This window comes from Mercenaria mercenaria, chromosome 3, assembly GCF_021730395.1.
Source record: "Mercenaria mercenaria strain notata chromosome 3, MADL_Memer_1, whole genome shotgun sequence".
Lineage (NCBI taxonomy): Eukaryota > Metazoa > Mollusca > Bivalvia > Venerida > Veneridae > Mercenaria > Mercenaria mercenaria.
Genome location: NC_069363.1, coordinates 28,117,140 through 28,134,223, shown reverse-complemented (window position 1 = coordinate 28,134,223; position 17,084 = coordinate 28,117,140). Strand labels below are relative to the sequence as shown.

General features: G+C 34.3%; 2 protein-coding genes across 13 annotated transcripts in view; one reads left to right on the top strand and one right to left on the bottom strand.

The window, feature by feature from the left end:
* The window catches only part of LOC123525858 (uncharacterized), a 145,948-nt gene that overhangs the window by 104,372 nt on the left and 24,492 nt on the right, over positions 1–17,084 (top strand). For all 8 annotated transcript variants that reach the window (XM_053538088.1, XM_053538084.1, XM_053538089.1 and 5 more), the window contains 3 exons: positions 10,771–10,883; positions 13,129–13,345; positions 13,968–14,071. In XM_053538088.1, coding sequence (XP_053394063.1) covers positions 10,771–10,883; positions 13,129–13,345; positions 13,968–14,071 — 434 coding nt within the window. The remainder of the gene's footprint in view (positions 1–10,770; positions 10,884–13,128; positions 13,346–13,967; positions 14,072–17,084) is intronic.
* Positions 558–9,401, bottom strand: LOC123525205 (putative ankyrin repeat protein RF_0381). 5 transcript variants are annotated; one of them, XM_045304065.2, is made up of 3 exons: positions 9,299–9,401; positions 3,620–3,847; positions 558–1,975 (listed from the first exon to the last, which is right to left on the bottom strand). In XM_045304065.2, exons 2-3 carry the CDS (start codon positions 3,812–3,814, stop codon positions 821–823), a joined length of 1,350 nt encoding a protein of 449 aa, XP_045160000.2. In that variant the 5' UTR covers positions 3,815–3,847; positions 9,299–9,401; the 3' UTR covers positions 558–820. The 5 variants fall into 5 exon arrangements, with proteins under 5 accessions (XP_045160000.2, XP_045159999.2, XP_045159998.2 ...); XM_045304064.2 differs by having other exon boundaries at positions 9,173–9,310; XM_045304063.2 differs by lacking the exon at positions 9,299–9,401 and adding an exon at positions 9,101–9,231.

The window sequence follows — 17,084 nt, the reverse complement described above, 5'->3', positions numbered from 1 at the left end:
GTAGCATTGCCTAATAGACTTCTACAAAATATGTTCAAATCATGACCCCCCAGGTCAAATTGACCCCGCCTCATGGGGTTACTTGATTGTACATAGAAAAATCTTCAAAATTTTCTAAAAATAAACCAGAAGGCCTAGAGCTTAGATATTTGACATGTAGCATTGCCTAGTGGACCTCTACAAAATTTATTCAAATCTTGACCCGCCAGGGTCAAATTGACCCAGCCCCAGGGGTTACTTGATTGTACATAGGGAAAACTTCATAAATTTGCTAAAAATAACCAGAAGGCCTAGATCTTAGATATTTGATATGTAACATTGCCTAGTAGACTTCAACAAACTTTGTTCAAATCATGACCCCCGGGGTAAAATTGGCCCAGCCTCAGGGGTTACTTGATTGTACATCGGAAAATCTTCCGAAAAATTTCTAAAAATCATCAGTTTGACATTTGAAACATGTAGCTCATACTTCTCAGGTGAGCGATCCAGGGTCATCATGACCCTCTTGTTAATTTATAGAATTGTACATTCCTATTGAAAGGATTAGCAAACAAACATAACTGTGTAACAATGTAATAATAATAAAAACCAAGAGTGCTATATAAGAAAATAAAACAATAAAAGAAATAGTTTTATCACAGAAAACAAAGGTTATCTTCATCTATCAATTTAAACTTTCAAGTTCAATATTTTAATGTCCTTGTTCTAGTTTTTAATGTTGAAATATAAAATTTGGAAATGATATATAATTGCAGTTATCATTTTCATGATAGAAGTTTTCTGATGTTTTTTTCCCCAAATACAATGACCATTATCTTTTCTAATGTCTTGACAGAGTTTTTTTCTTGTCAGTTTTCTTTGGTTCGTGTCCTTCTTTGAGAATAGTTTTAAGTTGAGGAGTAGTTGCGTAGAAATCTGCCAGCTTGTTGTCTTCATCGGGAGAGTCACGATCAATTCCAGCTTTAAGCAGAAACATACATATATCATGGCTGTCGAGTTGTGCAGCATGGTGTAACGCTGTCTTTTGTTTATTGTCTCGTGCATTTATCATTGCACCATGATGCAGTAAATATGTCACAAAACTAAGCGCTTGAGCATTTACAGCATAGTGTAGAGGAGTTAATCCATGAAGATCTCGAAAGTTAATATTTGTCCCAGCTTGAACTAAAAGAGTTCCAATATTGTAACTTCTATACTCAATTGCCTCATGTAGAGGTGTTTTATTGCCAGTAGTAAGCATGTTAACATTGGCATGCTGTTTGATGAGCAATTGGGCAGTTTCTGTTGCCCCATGTTTTGCTGTTATATGTAGCGGGGATTTACGAAAAGTTGTAGACAAGTTCACATCTGCACCATGATCTGTAAGCATTCGTGCAATTTGTGTGCAGTTCAGTGCACACGCTAAATGCAGTGGTGTTCTTCCCATTAGTTTTTCTTTTGTGTTCACGTTAGTTGTACTCTTTTTGAGAATTACTCGTGTAATGTCTACAAATGGACCGTCAACTGCCAGGTGTAAGGGGGTAAGGCCTTGTTTATTTTTCAATGTCACGTCTGCTCCCTTCTGAATAAGCAGCTTAGTTATGTCTGTATTTTTGTATTGTAAAGATACATGTAATAAGCTGTCTCCATTTCCATCTATTGCATTTACTTCTCCGCCTTTCTCAATCAAATACTGTGTCATCTTGGAGCTATTTCTTAACAAAGTCAAATGCAGGGGCGTTCTTCCTGCTGAATCACGGGTATTCACTAATGCACCTCTTTCCACTAAGAGTTGTGTCCCCTGAAGATTGTCTCTCATTACAAGTTTATGTAATAAAGACATTCCCGTACGTTTAGAAAGGGTCTCGTTGATATCTGCTCCACTGTCTATGAGCATGCGAGCAGCAAGTAAATTGTTGTAGAGTAGGGCTGTTTGCAATGCAGTCTTGCCTTCATTATTTCTGGCATTAATGTTAACTCCAAGGTCAAGCAATAACTGTAATATATTGAAAACATATATACATTGATATATTGATAAGAATACCTCAGTTTTAAGCTAATGAAAATTAGACGTTGATGTATATCATATACTAGATTTATATAGCGCCCTTTGCCTGATTACAAGTTCAAAGGTGCTTTACATACAAAGGCAGTCACTCAGGGTGCCAATTCATCCTTTGCTAGTTAAGACACAGAGCAACCTGACCAGAGTGGCAGAGTGAGAGAAAGCCTCCATAACAGAGAGAGAGAGAAATCTTTTAGATACAGGACTGTCCAGCTAACTTAGCCTAGCTCTTTGTGAAAAGACAGTCTGGTTCTTTAACTGGTGATACTTCCTGGGAAGAACCAGTGCTTGCCTCCATGGTGAAACAAGCATTATTTTAGGAAAAGTTGATAGTAATTTGCAATGGAGGAATACATTTTTTTTTAAATCTTTTATTTTTGTTTCAAACCCAAATAAAATTATGTTATAAGACATGATGCAGTATACAGAAACATTATTACTTAATCTCAACATGGAGATCACTTCTGAACAATATCCAACACCTTGTAAGTGGTATCTATTTTTCTGACATCAGCCATTTTCTGACAGCATTGTATATTCCACTTTTGTGGTGTCTGGTATACAGAATTTGTATTTTATGCAAACATGTTATATATAATTAAAAAGAAAAGATGAAAGGATTCCATTAAGTCGGAGAATAATTTGTATTTGTCAAACAAGTAACTTTATATTCATTGTCATTTCAGCAATATTTGCGTCTGCTTTAAGTGTACTTGAATGTGATATGTTTATGATTGCATATCAGCTAGAATACTTAAAACTTAAAGGCCCTGCACAAACAGCGTTTTATTGATTCCTAGATATTGAACATCGTAAATTAAAACCACAATGAAGTCATACAGGAAATAATTGTTTTTTGTTGCAAGGCCCAGTTCAAAATTGCCTTTTGCAGATCATAAACTTTCCTTCTTTCATTGAATTTTTTATGTAGGCATTGTTGATGATATTCAAGTTTTTTGGGGGTTATTAAGTATGTATGACCAGTGTGTCTAGCAAATTCAACAAGCAGGAATATTAACTAGCATTATATCCAGAAACATAGTTACAAGTCACAAAATATTAACAGAAGGGTCTAAGACTGCTATATACTAAATCATGAAATAAAGCTTGGGCAAAATAAGCCCATTTTACTGTATTACCATGCAGTTAGGGAGTCAGCCCTATTGTATAACCTAAATGTTAAAGGAACTTACACAGAGTCAAACAGCCAAGTGGTACTTAATTCAGTAATATTTTGCTTCAATAATTCATATTTGTATTTTTTTTATTAAATAATATGTGCATGAGCTGTCCTTTTTATAAGAATTATCTGGTTTAATTTTTCAAAGCTTTCTTTGCAGAGTCATGATTGAAAGTCTATCTCTTTGTATTGTGTACTACAGTCTTTTTCCCAAGTAAAATTTTCCCAGAAGGTATGAAATATGTGCATATTTAAGAGACTTTAAACCTCCACAAACCATTTTGTAAGATGGATTTTTAATATGAGAAGTTACATATTTTAATATGATAACTTACATAATAATATATATATATATATATGGTTGCAAAAAATAAAAATTAAATGTGAATGAATACCTGCAGAATTTGTGGCCTTGATTGTTGTGCCATGGCATGTAGAGCTGTACTGCCATCTTGTACAATTATTGTACAGATTTCTCTCGAATCACGATCATTCTTCAGTAATATACGCACCACATCTTCCTCTCTTTCATATTTTACACAGCGGACAACATCCTCTGCCTCTTTTTCTAGCAACCTGTAACCCCGCATCTCGGGGTCATGAATGTGAGGCAGCTCTGTTACCTAAAACGTGAAGACAAAATATTACATATAAACAAATTAAAGGTGATCAGTTAAATGAACATAGTGTCATAATCTGTTAACTCCTGCCATGATCTTTTAACTAATTTCACGGTCCCTAAACTCCTACCTTGACCTCTTAACTCTTAGCAGGATCTCCTAACTCCTATGATCCCTTAACTCCTACCATTATTCTTAACTCCTACCATGATCTTTAAACTCCTCCTGCCTTGATCTTTTAATTCCTGCCATGATCTCTTAACTCCCACCATGACTTTTAATTCCTACCATGATCTCTTAACTCCTGCCATGATCTCCTAACTCATACCATGATCTCTTAACTCCAACCATGGCTTTTAATTCCTACCATGATCTCTTTACTCCCACCATGATCTCTTAACTCGTACCATGATCGCTTAACTCATACCGTGATCTCTTAACTCCTACCATGACTTAATTCCTACCATGATTTCTTAACTCGTACCATGATCTCTTAACTCCTACCATGATCTCCTACCATAATCTTTTAAATCCTGTCATGATTTATTAACTCCTGCCATGATCTCTTAACTCCTACCATGACCTTTTAGTTCCTACCATGATCTGTTAACTCATACCATGATCTCTTAACTCCTGTCATGATTTTTAACTCCTACCGTGGTCTATTAACTCTTGCCATTATTTATTAACTCCTGCCTTGATCTCTTAACACCTACTGTGATCTGTTAACTCCTTCCATGATCTTTTAACTCCTTCCGCGATGTCTTAACTCCTGCCATTCCTGCCATGAACTAGAGCTTTTAACTCATGAAACTTGAAAATTGTGGAAAAAAAAGAGTTTGTGTTAAATGTAATGAAAATATCTTGCCTTTAAAGTGCATTACAAAACTGCCGAGGCCTTACCTTTAATTTCAAAATAATCATTTCTTGCAAGTGACATTTTGGACATTTTGATTTAACTCCCTTTCTTTATTTATGGTTAAGTGACAAGAAGAGATTTTAAAAAATTAAAGAAGCAAAAGAAAACATTTTAAATTATTGAAATACTCTAATAGCTGTTTAACAGATCAAGAAACTTTTCCTAAATGTGCACCTTTTGATATTTGTATTGAACTCAGTGCATGCATATTGTCTATGTATATACTGAGAGAACTTCCATATATAAGCCATTGAAAGCTTCTGAAAAGTTTCATAAAAAGCCATTTAGATAAAAATGTGTAAGTGACAACTCCAAAGCTTTATCGCTAATGGATGTATTTAAGTTTACAATATCATAAGAAACCTAGTCGATAATTTCAAACTACAATTTTAGGTTCAATGGATGTGATCGGCTCAGCAGAATCATTTCATGCCTTTGATACTTTCAATGATTTACATAAAATATTGAACATATCTACCCTGACCATTGAAAGCAGGCCAATTTACTGAAAATTGATACAGACTGATCTAGGTTTTATGAAAGAAGAGATAGTCAGATAATTGAATATTTAATACACTTAATGTTCAAATATAGATTTCCTTACTTTTCACTTTCAGTTTATTTTGTCAGGTTGTCAGGTGATTTTACTGCATCTGTTTATTGAAAATTGGTAAAGCAAAGCCTTGATTTGCTTCCTAAATGTTTTAGGAGTTTGTTTTTTTAGCTCGACTATTCGAAGAATAGGGGAGCTATCCTACTCGCCCCGGCGTCGGCGTGAGCGTTACGTCACACAAATGTTAAAGTTTGCGTACCACCCCAAATATTTTCAAAGTCCATTGAGATATTGCTTTCATATTTTGCATACTTGTTTACCATCATGACCCCAGTCTGTAAAAAGGAGGAGGCAACTCTGTCAAGCATTTTGACTGAATTATGGCCCCTTTTTGACTTAGAATAAATGTTAAAGTTTGTGTACCACCCTAAATATTTTCAAAGTCCATTGAGATATTGCTTTCATATTTTGCATACTTGTTTACCATCATGACCCCAGTCTGTAAAAAGGAGTAGGCAACTCTATCAAGCATTTTGACTGAATTATGGCCCCTTTTCTACTTATAATAAATGTTAAAGTTTGCGTACCACCCCAAATATTTTCAAAGTCCATTGAGATACTGCTTTCATATTTTGCATACTTGTTTACCATCATGACTCCAGTCTGTAAAAAGAAGGAGGCAACTCTATCAAGCATTTTGACTTAATTATGGCCCCTTTTCGACTTAGAATATGCTTATTGTAATGTTAAAGTTTTACTCATTGCTTATATTATACTATCAAGCACTGAGAATAGTCGTGCGCGCTGTCCACTGACAGCTCTTGTTTTCTTTTAAAGCTGCGTTTTAAATAATAACTAAGCCAAGTTACAAGCTCTTATATTTGAAAAATGTGAAGAGTTTGTATACCTGTAGATATTTCTCTCTGATATTTTGAAAAGGTAATGATATACTAATATAAATGAAAAACTGTTCTTTAGGTAACACTTTTCAGTCTTATAATAAAAAACTGATTCCCAGCAAAGTTGAAGGACAGTTGACTTATGTTGTCTACGAAGAATATTCACATCATCTGAGGATCAGACTCTCAAACACTCGGTTCATATCCTTGTGTTCTGTCTACTGTGCTGAATGATCTGATTATTATGAAATTTTACGTTTTTTATTGGTATAACTAGAAGATACAGTTTAGGTTGTTATATGATAAGTCAAGCTTAATTCCAGCTTTTCTGTTTCAAACTAATGTACTGTACATAATGCACTTGCCTTTCCACACACAATAGAATAATTTGTCATGAAAAGTCTGTCATGAAATAACGAACTTCTGAAACTGTTTTTATTTAAAATCCCAAGAACTTAGTGGTAACTATGACGCTTTGAACTTACTGTATCAAGACTTAGGTTTTTGTGAACTCATTTTATTTCTGTAGTCATTTTCCTTTAATAATAAATGTTGTGTCACCAAGTTGGCAATAACGAAATTTTTCAGTTTGAACTTCGGCTGTATCAAATTTATAGAGAAATTAGTGGGTGTTTTTTAGTCATAGACTGTGGTTTACATCCATTTTATATTGATTCTTGCTTAATCAATTAGCTTAATTGGTAGAATAATGTGAGAGGATTTACCTGTAATCATTGTATTGATATTATTTCTTTTTATGCAATTGTAAACATGCTGAATTATGTCTCCCACCACACAGTGGTGTGGGAGACATATTGATTTACTCCTGTCTGTGTGTGTGTCTGTCTGTCTGACTGTCACAGATCTTGTCCGCACTCTAAGTCGAACATTTCTCATCCGATCTTCACCAAACTTAAATAAAATAAAATTGACCATAAGTCCTCTGCCACTTTCGATAACTAGCCAAATCGACCCAGGCACTTCAGAGTTATGGCCCTTGAATTACGGAAAATCGGCCTTTTTACTGTTGTCCGCACTCTATAAGTTGAACATTTCTCATCCGATCTTCACCAAACTTGAACAAAATGTGCTTGACCATAAGTCCTCTGCCAAGTTCGATAACTAGCCACATCAGCCCAGGCATTTCGGAGTCTATGGCCCTGTTCGCTATTCAGTCAGTAGATTTTCAGTGAACACCCCTTCGAATAACAAATGGTATTGCCTAGATTGAATGATGGACCAGTCCATTTTAGAAATTTAGTGAGTATATTTACAATTACTGAAATGTCTGCCAGCCCTTAAATTTACAAACTGTTAGATTACTTTTTCAACTTCACTGGGCAAGTTACTGATTTGTACAGAAATGTCTAACGTTCTCCTTAACGAAATGTCAGACCCTTTTTTAACTTCTTTTAGTCAATTTACAGTTACAGGCTGATCTGTAATTTCTTTTAGCAGAATTACAATAATAGACCATTCTTTAACTTCTGTTAGTAGAATTACAATTATATTAAACTGTCAGACTGTTCTTTAACTTCTGTTTGTATTTGTAAAATTACAGAAATGTCAGACTCTTCTTTAATTTCTTTTAGTAGAATTACAATTACAGACTGTTCTTTAACTTCTTTTAGTAGTAGAATTACAATTACATTAAACTGTCAGACAGTTCTTTAACTTCTGTCAGCAGAATTACAGTTACAGTCTGTTATTTAACTTCTATCAGCAGAATTACAGTTACAGACTATTATTTAACTTCTGTCAGCAGAATTACAGTTACAGACTATTATTTGACTTCTGTTAGTAGATTTACAGTTACTGTAAACTGTCAGTTCTTTAGTTTATGTTTGTAGAATTAAAGAAATGTCAGACTGTTCTTTAAACCTCTGTTAGAAGAATTACAATAACAGAAATGTCAGATTTTTATGCCTCCGGCATCTACTGATGCGGGAGGCATATAGTGATTGTCCTGTCCGTTCGTCTGTCCGTTCGTCCATCCATTCCTCTGTCCGTACGAGGTTAACTAAATGGGACCGTTTCATCTAGCATCAATACCCCTTACTAGAATGACTTGATACTAATGCAGATGTAACCTGTGGCCATTCCTCATCTTCAAACATCACCTGACCTCAGTTTGACCTTGACCTCAGTTTGGACTTAGGTTCCTTTGTATCGACAAGGATGCCACCGTGGACATCAAGCGTTTATTGAATGTAGCTTCTTGTTTTTAAAGCTTGGTATGATGAATTACAATACAGACAAGACAAGCTACATGTTTAAACTTCTGTTAGAACAATTACAGAAACTTACAGCTATTCTTTGAGGTCTTTAAAAAAATCAGTTACAGAAACAAAAAAATATTAGTAAGAAGAATTGAAAAATGTTTCTAATCTATATGTTGAAATTCAGTACAAATGAAACACTGAACACCAGAAAAGCGTAGTGACTAAATTGCTAAAAATTTGAATGAAATCAAGAAAAAATATAACAGAAAATAATTTAAGAGTTATTGCAAATCTTACCTCCATTTGTAGATAGAAGTAATTGCCTATTAAACAGTAAATATCCAATTTGAGAGATTTTATCAAAGGAACTATGTCATTGTCCTGACTTTTAATTTAATTTCCCGAAGTCTAAAGATAATCCCATTTCACCAATACCTAGATTGCTGGGTATGTTTTTTGCCCTCCAGGGTGATTTGTATATTACATTAAAATATGATAAAACAAAATTTTTATCGCATACAACATACTTGTACAACGCGATGTTACGTTGCCCAGAAGACAGGAGTTGATATGTCTTTCAAAATCAATATGTTATTAATAAGATATAAGATTGACTTTTGTTTATCCAGCAAGTGTAATCAACTTGATACCTGAGATACTCACCCAAACAACGAAGAATCATATCGTGTCACTTACGTCCACTTTATCACAAAAACTTCAAATTATTTTACATACCTGTCACTGTATCACTGTTCAATAAATGAAAAATGTTTTTTTCGCACACCTAATAGTTTTACCCAAGTATGATATATAGGTAGGAGTATGTTATTGTGTCCTGTTAGAAAACTTTTTATCACTTACTGAGAAAGTTTATAATAAGAAGTTATAAATTTTATAAGCTGTTGAATAAATTAATGCAAGTGATTTGCATAAGTTGATCGGCGACAAATATTTAACAACTAACAGATAATATTGACTGTACCAATATAATTATAGGGCATTGAATATCTCCATATAGCTCAGGTGTTTAACTTGTCCCCGGCCGAACTTAGTAGGCGCTTAAATTGTACAAATATAAAACACTCTAAATGATTTTCACTCTCAATTCTATTTACATTAAATGGTTTTATAATTTGTGTACAGTTTGCCATAGGAATAGCTAACAATTATGTTTAATTCTTCAAAGAAATTATGTACATTTTAAAAACCAATTTATTTTCTTTATAAAGGTGTTGTATTTACTGGTTAAAGAAAATGAGTTGCCAACTACGATGATTAATTCATGAATGGCTGCATTATAACAATTTAAATTTTACTGAAGTATATATATATATTACATTATTTCATTAATTAATTAAAACATTATGTAAAGAGTGTAAACAGCAGACATTTATAAGTTGTTTGAATCTTAAATTTTGTGACTTGAAATTAAAGTGATAAAAAAGACACTTACAATGGTGTTAATGAGCATTGTTGATGTTAAATATTAAACTTTAGTCCTCTTCTTTCTATTCTTACACTTTGGTCTTTAAAGGCCTTTACATTGGAACTGAGCATTAGGTTTGGCCTTTAATCTGCGGCTAGACCAGCATATCCTTACTTGACCAGATTATCACCGGTAACTTTAGGTGATTAGGATAATAATAATTTAAACAGATTAAAATTAGCACATTTTGAATGATTAAAACTGTAACCTATTATTGATTAAATTACACATATATATTAATTTACATTGTAACTGAATAAATTCTAATATTTGAAGATTTGGTCATGTTCATTGGCTCTTCTAGGCCTCAGGTTATAAAGCTAAGTTTTGAGATGAGTTATGGAGAGACCAATGACAAGGTTACATTTTGAGATGAAACTCTAATGTCAATCTTTTTAAGTTAATTACTAAAACAATGGTATGGTATGTAACCTATGTAATGGCAGTACCAGTGCAGTTTTTCCTTTACCAACAGGTTGCCTGACAGTCCTTGCCATGTAGGAATAAATAAAATAAGTGGCACAGAAGTGGTTTAACCTTTAATCTGCTGGTGGCAAGTCATTCTGCCTTTGCAACCAGTGCAGACCAAGATCAGCCTGAACATCCATGCACTGTTTGCTATTCAGTCAGTAAATTTTCAGTGAACAACCCTTTTAATGATAAGTGATACTGCCCATATTGAAAGATGGGCCAGTCGATTTTAGAAATTTGGCAGCTTCTGATGCCAGCAGTATGTGGTTTCATGTACTGTAAAATCTTAATTTTCAGATATGAAGGAAAAAGTCCAGAGAAAAGGGTAAACAGACAAATCATTACCTTAAAAAGTAGCATTTTTTTGTATTACCAGGATTCTGGTCATGAATGTACCACTGGGACTGCTGAAAAGGAAAAACAAGAAAATAGTGCCAAAATTGAGGGAGCAGATGCAGTAGTGGAGGACAACCAGAAACAACAGGAAAGGTAGAATTGTTTGTTTGTTTTTCCACCAGTGTTACTGAATTTGACATTGTCTCAATGAATATTTACAATCCACATGCCTCTCCTTAGATGAAGCTATACACAGCTGATGCATATCAATCCTCAATGAATTGTGTGACCCCTATGGCAGAGCATTCCAGAGGTCATAACATTCGATTGGCTTCGATTGTTTACATGTTGTCATGAGAAAAACATGCATTTTATCCCCAAAGTTGCCCATAGAAGCATGCATAGTGATGTGATGTTAAGAACCTTTACTATTCTAACAACTGCTGTTAATTGACAATTTAGACATTTTAGAGATCTATTTCATAACAAGATGCCCACGGCAAAATGTTGTGCCCGCCCTTGACCCCTAACTGTGACCTTGACCTTTGAGATAGCGTTTGCACTTGAAACTCTGTCTCATTGAGTTAAACATTCATGCCTAATATAAACAAGATTCCTCAATGCATGTCAAAGTTTTGGGCCGGACAAGATCTGACATGACCTTTAACCTCCAACTGTGACCTTGACCTTTGAGATAGGAATCTGGGGTTTGTGTATGACACTACATCTCACTGAAGTTAACATTCATGCCAAATATAAACAAGATTGCTCCATGCATGTCAAAGTTATGGTCCGGACAAACAAATCCGGACGGACGCACAGACACACATACACCAAACAGCCATTTGGACGACTATGTCTTCGCTTCTGCAAGTGGGCTTGACAAAAAAATTAACAATGAAGCAAATAAATTCTTGTGGAAAAAAGAAGAAGAAAACAAATCTATATATATTAGGAATAAATTGTGGTTATGTAGTTACCATCTACATTGGGCTTTTTGAAGTATGTGTGAAGACCAACATCCACACACACTTTAATCATCCCAATGTATTCTATATCCAGATGGTAACTAAGTTATCACAATTCAGTTTTTAGCTAGACTTTTTGAAGAAAAAGTAGAGCTATTGCACTCGCCTCATCGTTACGGTATTGCGCCAGGTGTAGGCTGCATATTTTTGAGCTCCTAAGTTTTGACTGTTTTCAAGTGTTTCTGCTTTATGTAGAATATTGAATTTTTGCAGTTGTGTGCAGAAGATAGCTAGGATTGTGTTTTTGTGTTTATTTCTTGGATTCATTTTGTGCTTTTTGAGAATTTTAGACTTGGTAAAATTGTATATATTGTGACATTTTATACATGTGCATTTTACCTACAGCAATGATGAGTGAACACCTATTAATGCGGATTTCATCGGATTTGGTGAACAAAATCTCACCTGGAGTTAATGATAATCTAAACACAATGAAATTACAATACAGTAGAGAACAATTACTGGATTATAGCCGTGTACCCAGAAGATATACAATACCAAATGGAGAGACATTATCATTATTGAAAGAATTTAATCTGTTAAAATACAGAGGTAAAGGAGCGGGTCGCCCAAGGGCAAAAAGCAATGCTGGTGTTCATATGAAAAATTTAATTCAAATTAAACAAGATCATACATTGTTATTAAATACAAGAATGAAAAAGTCATATGCTTAACATTAAACTGCAGATCCCTTGTAAATAAAGGCGATCTTCTTGGGCAGATTCTCAGAGAAGAGAAAATTGATTTTGCACTGCTCACGGAAACATGGCGTCAGTGTCGCAGTTGGTTAAAGTTGCTGATAAAGTCAAATATCTCTGTTACCATCAAAGCTATTGACTTGAAACTTAAAATAGTTATTTACTATCAAAGTCTACACCAGGAGAAACAATCACCATAACTCTGGTTTGAATTTTGACAGAGTTATGCCCCATTTTAAATTAGAATTTTTTGGTTAAAGTTTCATAAAGTTTTACTGACAAAGCTCTAATTTAGAGTCAAGCACTGAGAAAAGACGAGCGTGCTGTCTTACGGACAGCTTTTGTTAAAACTTGTCAAACAGGTAACATTCATACTTGGTAGGGAACAAAATACACAAATCATCTAGACTGTAGCCTTTGTTCCTGTTAAAGATTTAGTCAATTTATGGGGCTTGTTTCTTTTAAACATTAAAATTTTTAATTATCCTACTGGTCTGACAGTGTAGTCGTGAACGACAAAAGGAATTAAAGGACAGGTGACAAGTGTAATTTGTAAGTCTAACTGTTAAATTTCAGTTCAGGATTTTAAAAGAGTTTGCCATTTGAACTCTTAAAAGTCCTGGCTGTATTTGAAATCTTGCTAGTATTATGTAATGTTATATATGTTTTCAGTATTGAGGCAAACAAGGAAAATGAGAGGCCTGACACATCTCGAACAGTGGCTGATAGTTTAGTACATTCAGACGAAGAACCAGAACTTCAGGGTTTGGCAACATGTCGAACAGGAAGACCGGCAAGTGCACCAAATGTTCCACCAGACACTGGTAGAAAATCAGGGGAGACAACTGCAAGAAAAACTAACTCTAGCTTGAAAATAAACATTCCTCAGGTACCGGTGATGTTGACAGTTAACAGTTACTTTAGTTGTTATTTAAAGTACCTTTCTAATACTGTGAAATAATCTAAAAATATTTATTGGGTCAAATTTTTGTGGATTTCAATTAGAAGTTTGTGCCTTGTTTGAGTCACAACTATATTTCTTCATATTCATCAGTACTTCTTTTTCCGAGGGGAGAACTTGAGAATGGTTTATATAATAGACTTAAAACTTTAATAACAACTGAACTAGAATAAATAAGTTATATCTGAAGTACTTTTAATTGAGTTGTGAAAAGATGAGCTACCATTGTGTGAAATAGCTTACCTTATGATAGATCATGGTTTTAATGATTTGTAAGATCTTTATGAACACTCATGGTAAAAGCTTCAGTGTTTAATTAAATATTCAAAACCTTCAAGAGTTTAATCTAATATTTTAGAAGATCCAGAGTTTAAAATACAAGTGTCTTTATTGATGGTATATGGTAGGCCACACATACTTTGATCAGGGTGATCACTAGCTGTTTGCCAGAATGAAGGTTAAAAGGCTGAAGAACTTCTAAAACAGCAAGAACTTACTGTATTTAATGTAAACAATGAATTGGTAACTAATTATGTAGCATGTTTTGCAGGTTGAGATAATGGAAGAAGACGACAAAAGTGCCAGAAAAGGAAGAGCACCTGTGATTAAAGGGAGACAACCATTTATACCAACAAGAGCCCCTCTTAAAACAGGGTAGATAACTTTGATACCTTTCAGTTCTTTATGTGAGAGCTATTGTTCTGAGTGAAATACTATGTTACACACCGCCAGTTCCTCTCGTAATTGTAGGCCTCTATATGTACATTGTTTAAGCTTACCTTCTCAAGTCAGCCTGACAATAATACCTAGTTGCCCTCAGTAAAAACTTTTTACAATGTTTTTTACCAGAATATTTACTCACCATCTGAACCATAATGTTGATGAAGTTTTTGTCATGCAAAATGAATTATTTCATTTGTAATCAAGTGTAAAGTTCTACAATGTTCTCAATAACATGTAGACTCGAATTATTCAGATTCTACACAAATCATTCATGTAATATTCATAAAGCACCATAACTCATACGGTATTTGACCTGTTCAAAGGTAACACTGGGATCAGAAAGGTGTGTTTGATTAAGCAATTTAAGATGTTTACAGAACTCTAGTTTTATTGAATGGGTGTCACCATTATGCTGTAACAGTTATATTTATTATACCATTTGTTTTTGATGTTTACCAGTCTCATATATTTGATAAAAGTGTTTATGCCAACATTATATAATAGCTTTTTTATTTGTCACAAAGTCTGTGATGGGAATGAATAGAGTAAAAAGAAAAGATAATTTAAGGATTTAGTTCAATTATAATGTGTTAGTTTGCTTCATTGAGTTGTCTGAAATGAGTCTGAAATATTCAAATATCAAAAGGGGAGACAATCCTCAGTGGATTGACATCCAACTCCGGTAAGTTTTTCAAATACCATAGTGCATAATCATGTTTGTTAATTATTTTTATATAAGTCATTTTTAGCTCATCTGATTTTTTGAAAAAAAATGATGAGTTATTGTCATCACTTGAGCGGTTGTCGGCGTCGGCGTCGGCGTCGGCGTCGGCGTTGCCTGGTTAAGTTTTATGTTTAGGTCAGCTTAAACTATCAAAGCTATTGCTTTGAAACTTGGAATACTTGTTCACCATCATAAGCTGACCCTGTATAGCAAGAAACATAACTCCATCTTGCTTTTTGCAAGATTTATGGCCCCTTTTGTACTTAGAAAATATCAGATTTCTTGGTTAAGTTTTATGTTTAGGTCAACTTTTCTCCCAAACTGTCAAAGCTATTGCTTTGAAACTTGGAATACTTGTTCACCATCATAAGCTGACCCTGTACAGCAAGAAACATAACTCCATCTTGCTTTTTGCAAGATTTATTGCCCCTTTTGGACTTAGAAAATCAGTTTTCTTGGTTAAGTTTTATGTTTAGGTCAGCTTTTATCCTAAACTATCAAAGCTATTGCTTTAAAACTTGCAACACTTGTTCACCATCATAAGTTGACCCTGTACAGCAAGAAACATAACTCCATCCTGCTTTTTGCAAGATTTATGGCCCCTTTTGGACTTAGAAAATATCAGATTTCTTGGTTAAGTTTTATGTTAAGGTCAACTTTTTCTCTTAAACTATCAAAGCTATTGCTTTGAAACTTGCAACACTTGTTCACCATCATAAGCTGACCCTGTACAGCAAGCAGCGTAACTCCATCCTGATTTTTGCAATAATTATTGCCCCTTTTGGACTTAAAAATCATTTTCTTGGTTGAGTATTATGTTTAAGTCAACTTTTCTCATAAACTATCAAAGCTATTGCTTTAAAACTTGCAACAGTTTTTCACCATCGTAAGTGGACACTGTACATCAAGAAACATAACTCTATCCTGCTTTTTGCAAGAATGATGGCCCTTTTTAGACTTAGAAAATCATGGGTAGGACAATATTTCTATTACACAAAAAAAATCAGATGAGCGTCAGCACCCGCAAGGCGGTGCTCTTGTTAAATGAAATGTCCATGTCACAGCCAATAAAATGTGGGTATTATAATGTTACGCTAATCAGTGTGTGCGTCCGTGTTTGCTATAAAATTTTGTCTAACTGATAACTTGTTGTGCGTTGTAGGTTTTTGAAGTAACTTGGCTCAAATATCCATCAGAAAAAGACAACATGTCCTGTGCAGTATCCACAATCCTAGCACAAAGGTCAAGGTCACACTTAAAGGTCAAAGATGTGCATTGCATGTCTGTACACAAAATTTTGTCAAGCCATTATCGTTGTTGTGCACTGGCAGATTTTGAAATAACTTGGCCATAAGACCACATGTCACATGCAACATCCATACCCCTAACTCCAAGGTCAGGGTCACACAGTTTTAAAAATTGATATCTTAAAGCTACCTGTATAGTAATATAAAGTGAAGTGGTTCTTTAAGGTTTGATATCCTCTTTCATTTTTAGCTCGACTATACGAAGTATAATGAGAGCTATCCTACTCGACCCGGCGTCAGCGTCTTTCCGCGTCCCCACCTTGGTTAAAGTTTTTTTACACTTTCTCTTTTTTCAACTTATCTCTGTAATTACTTGATGGATTTGATTCAAACTTGAAATACTTATTCCTCATCATCATCCACATCATCTGACATAAGGGCCATAACTCTGGCACCAATATTTCATGAATTATCCCCCTTTTCACTTAGATTTTCATGTTAAAGTTTTGATGCACTTTCACTCTACCTCTGTTATTACTGAATGGATTTGATTCAGACTTAAAATAGTTGTTCAGCATCATCACCCACATCATATGACACAAGGTGCATAACTCTGGCACCATTTTTTCATGAATTATTCCCTCTTTTTACTTAGAATTACAGGTTAAAGTTTTGGTGCACTTTACTCTACCTCTGTTATTACTGAATGGATTTGATTCAGACTTAAAATAGTTGCTCAGCATCATCACCCACATCATATGACACAAGATGCATAACTCTGGCACAATTTTTCATGAATTATTCCCCTTTTTACTTAGAATTTCAGGTTAAAGTTTTATGCACTTTCACTCTCTCTCTGTTATTACTGAATGGATCTGTTTCAAACTTTAACAGTTGTTCAGCATCATTACCCTTATCATATGACACAAGATGCATAACTCTTGGACCATTTTTTCATGAATTATTCCCCCTT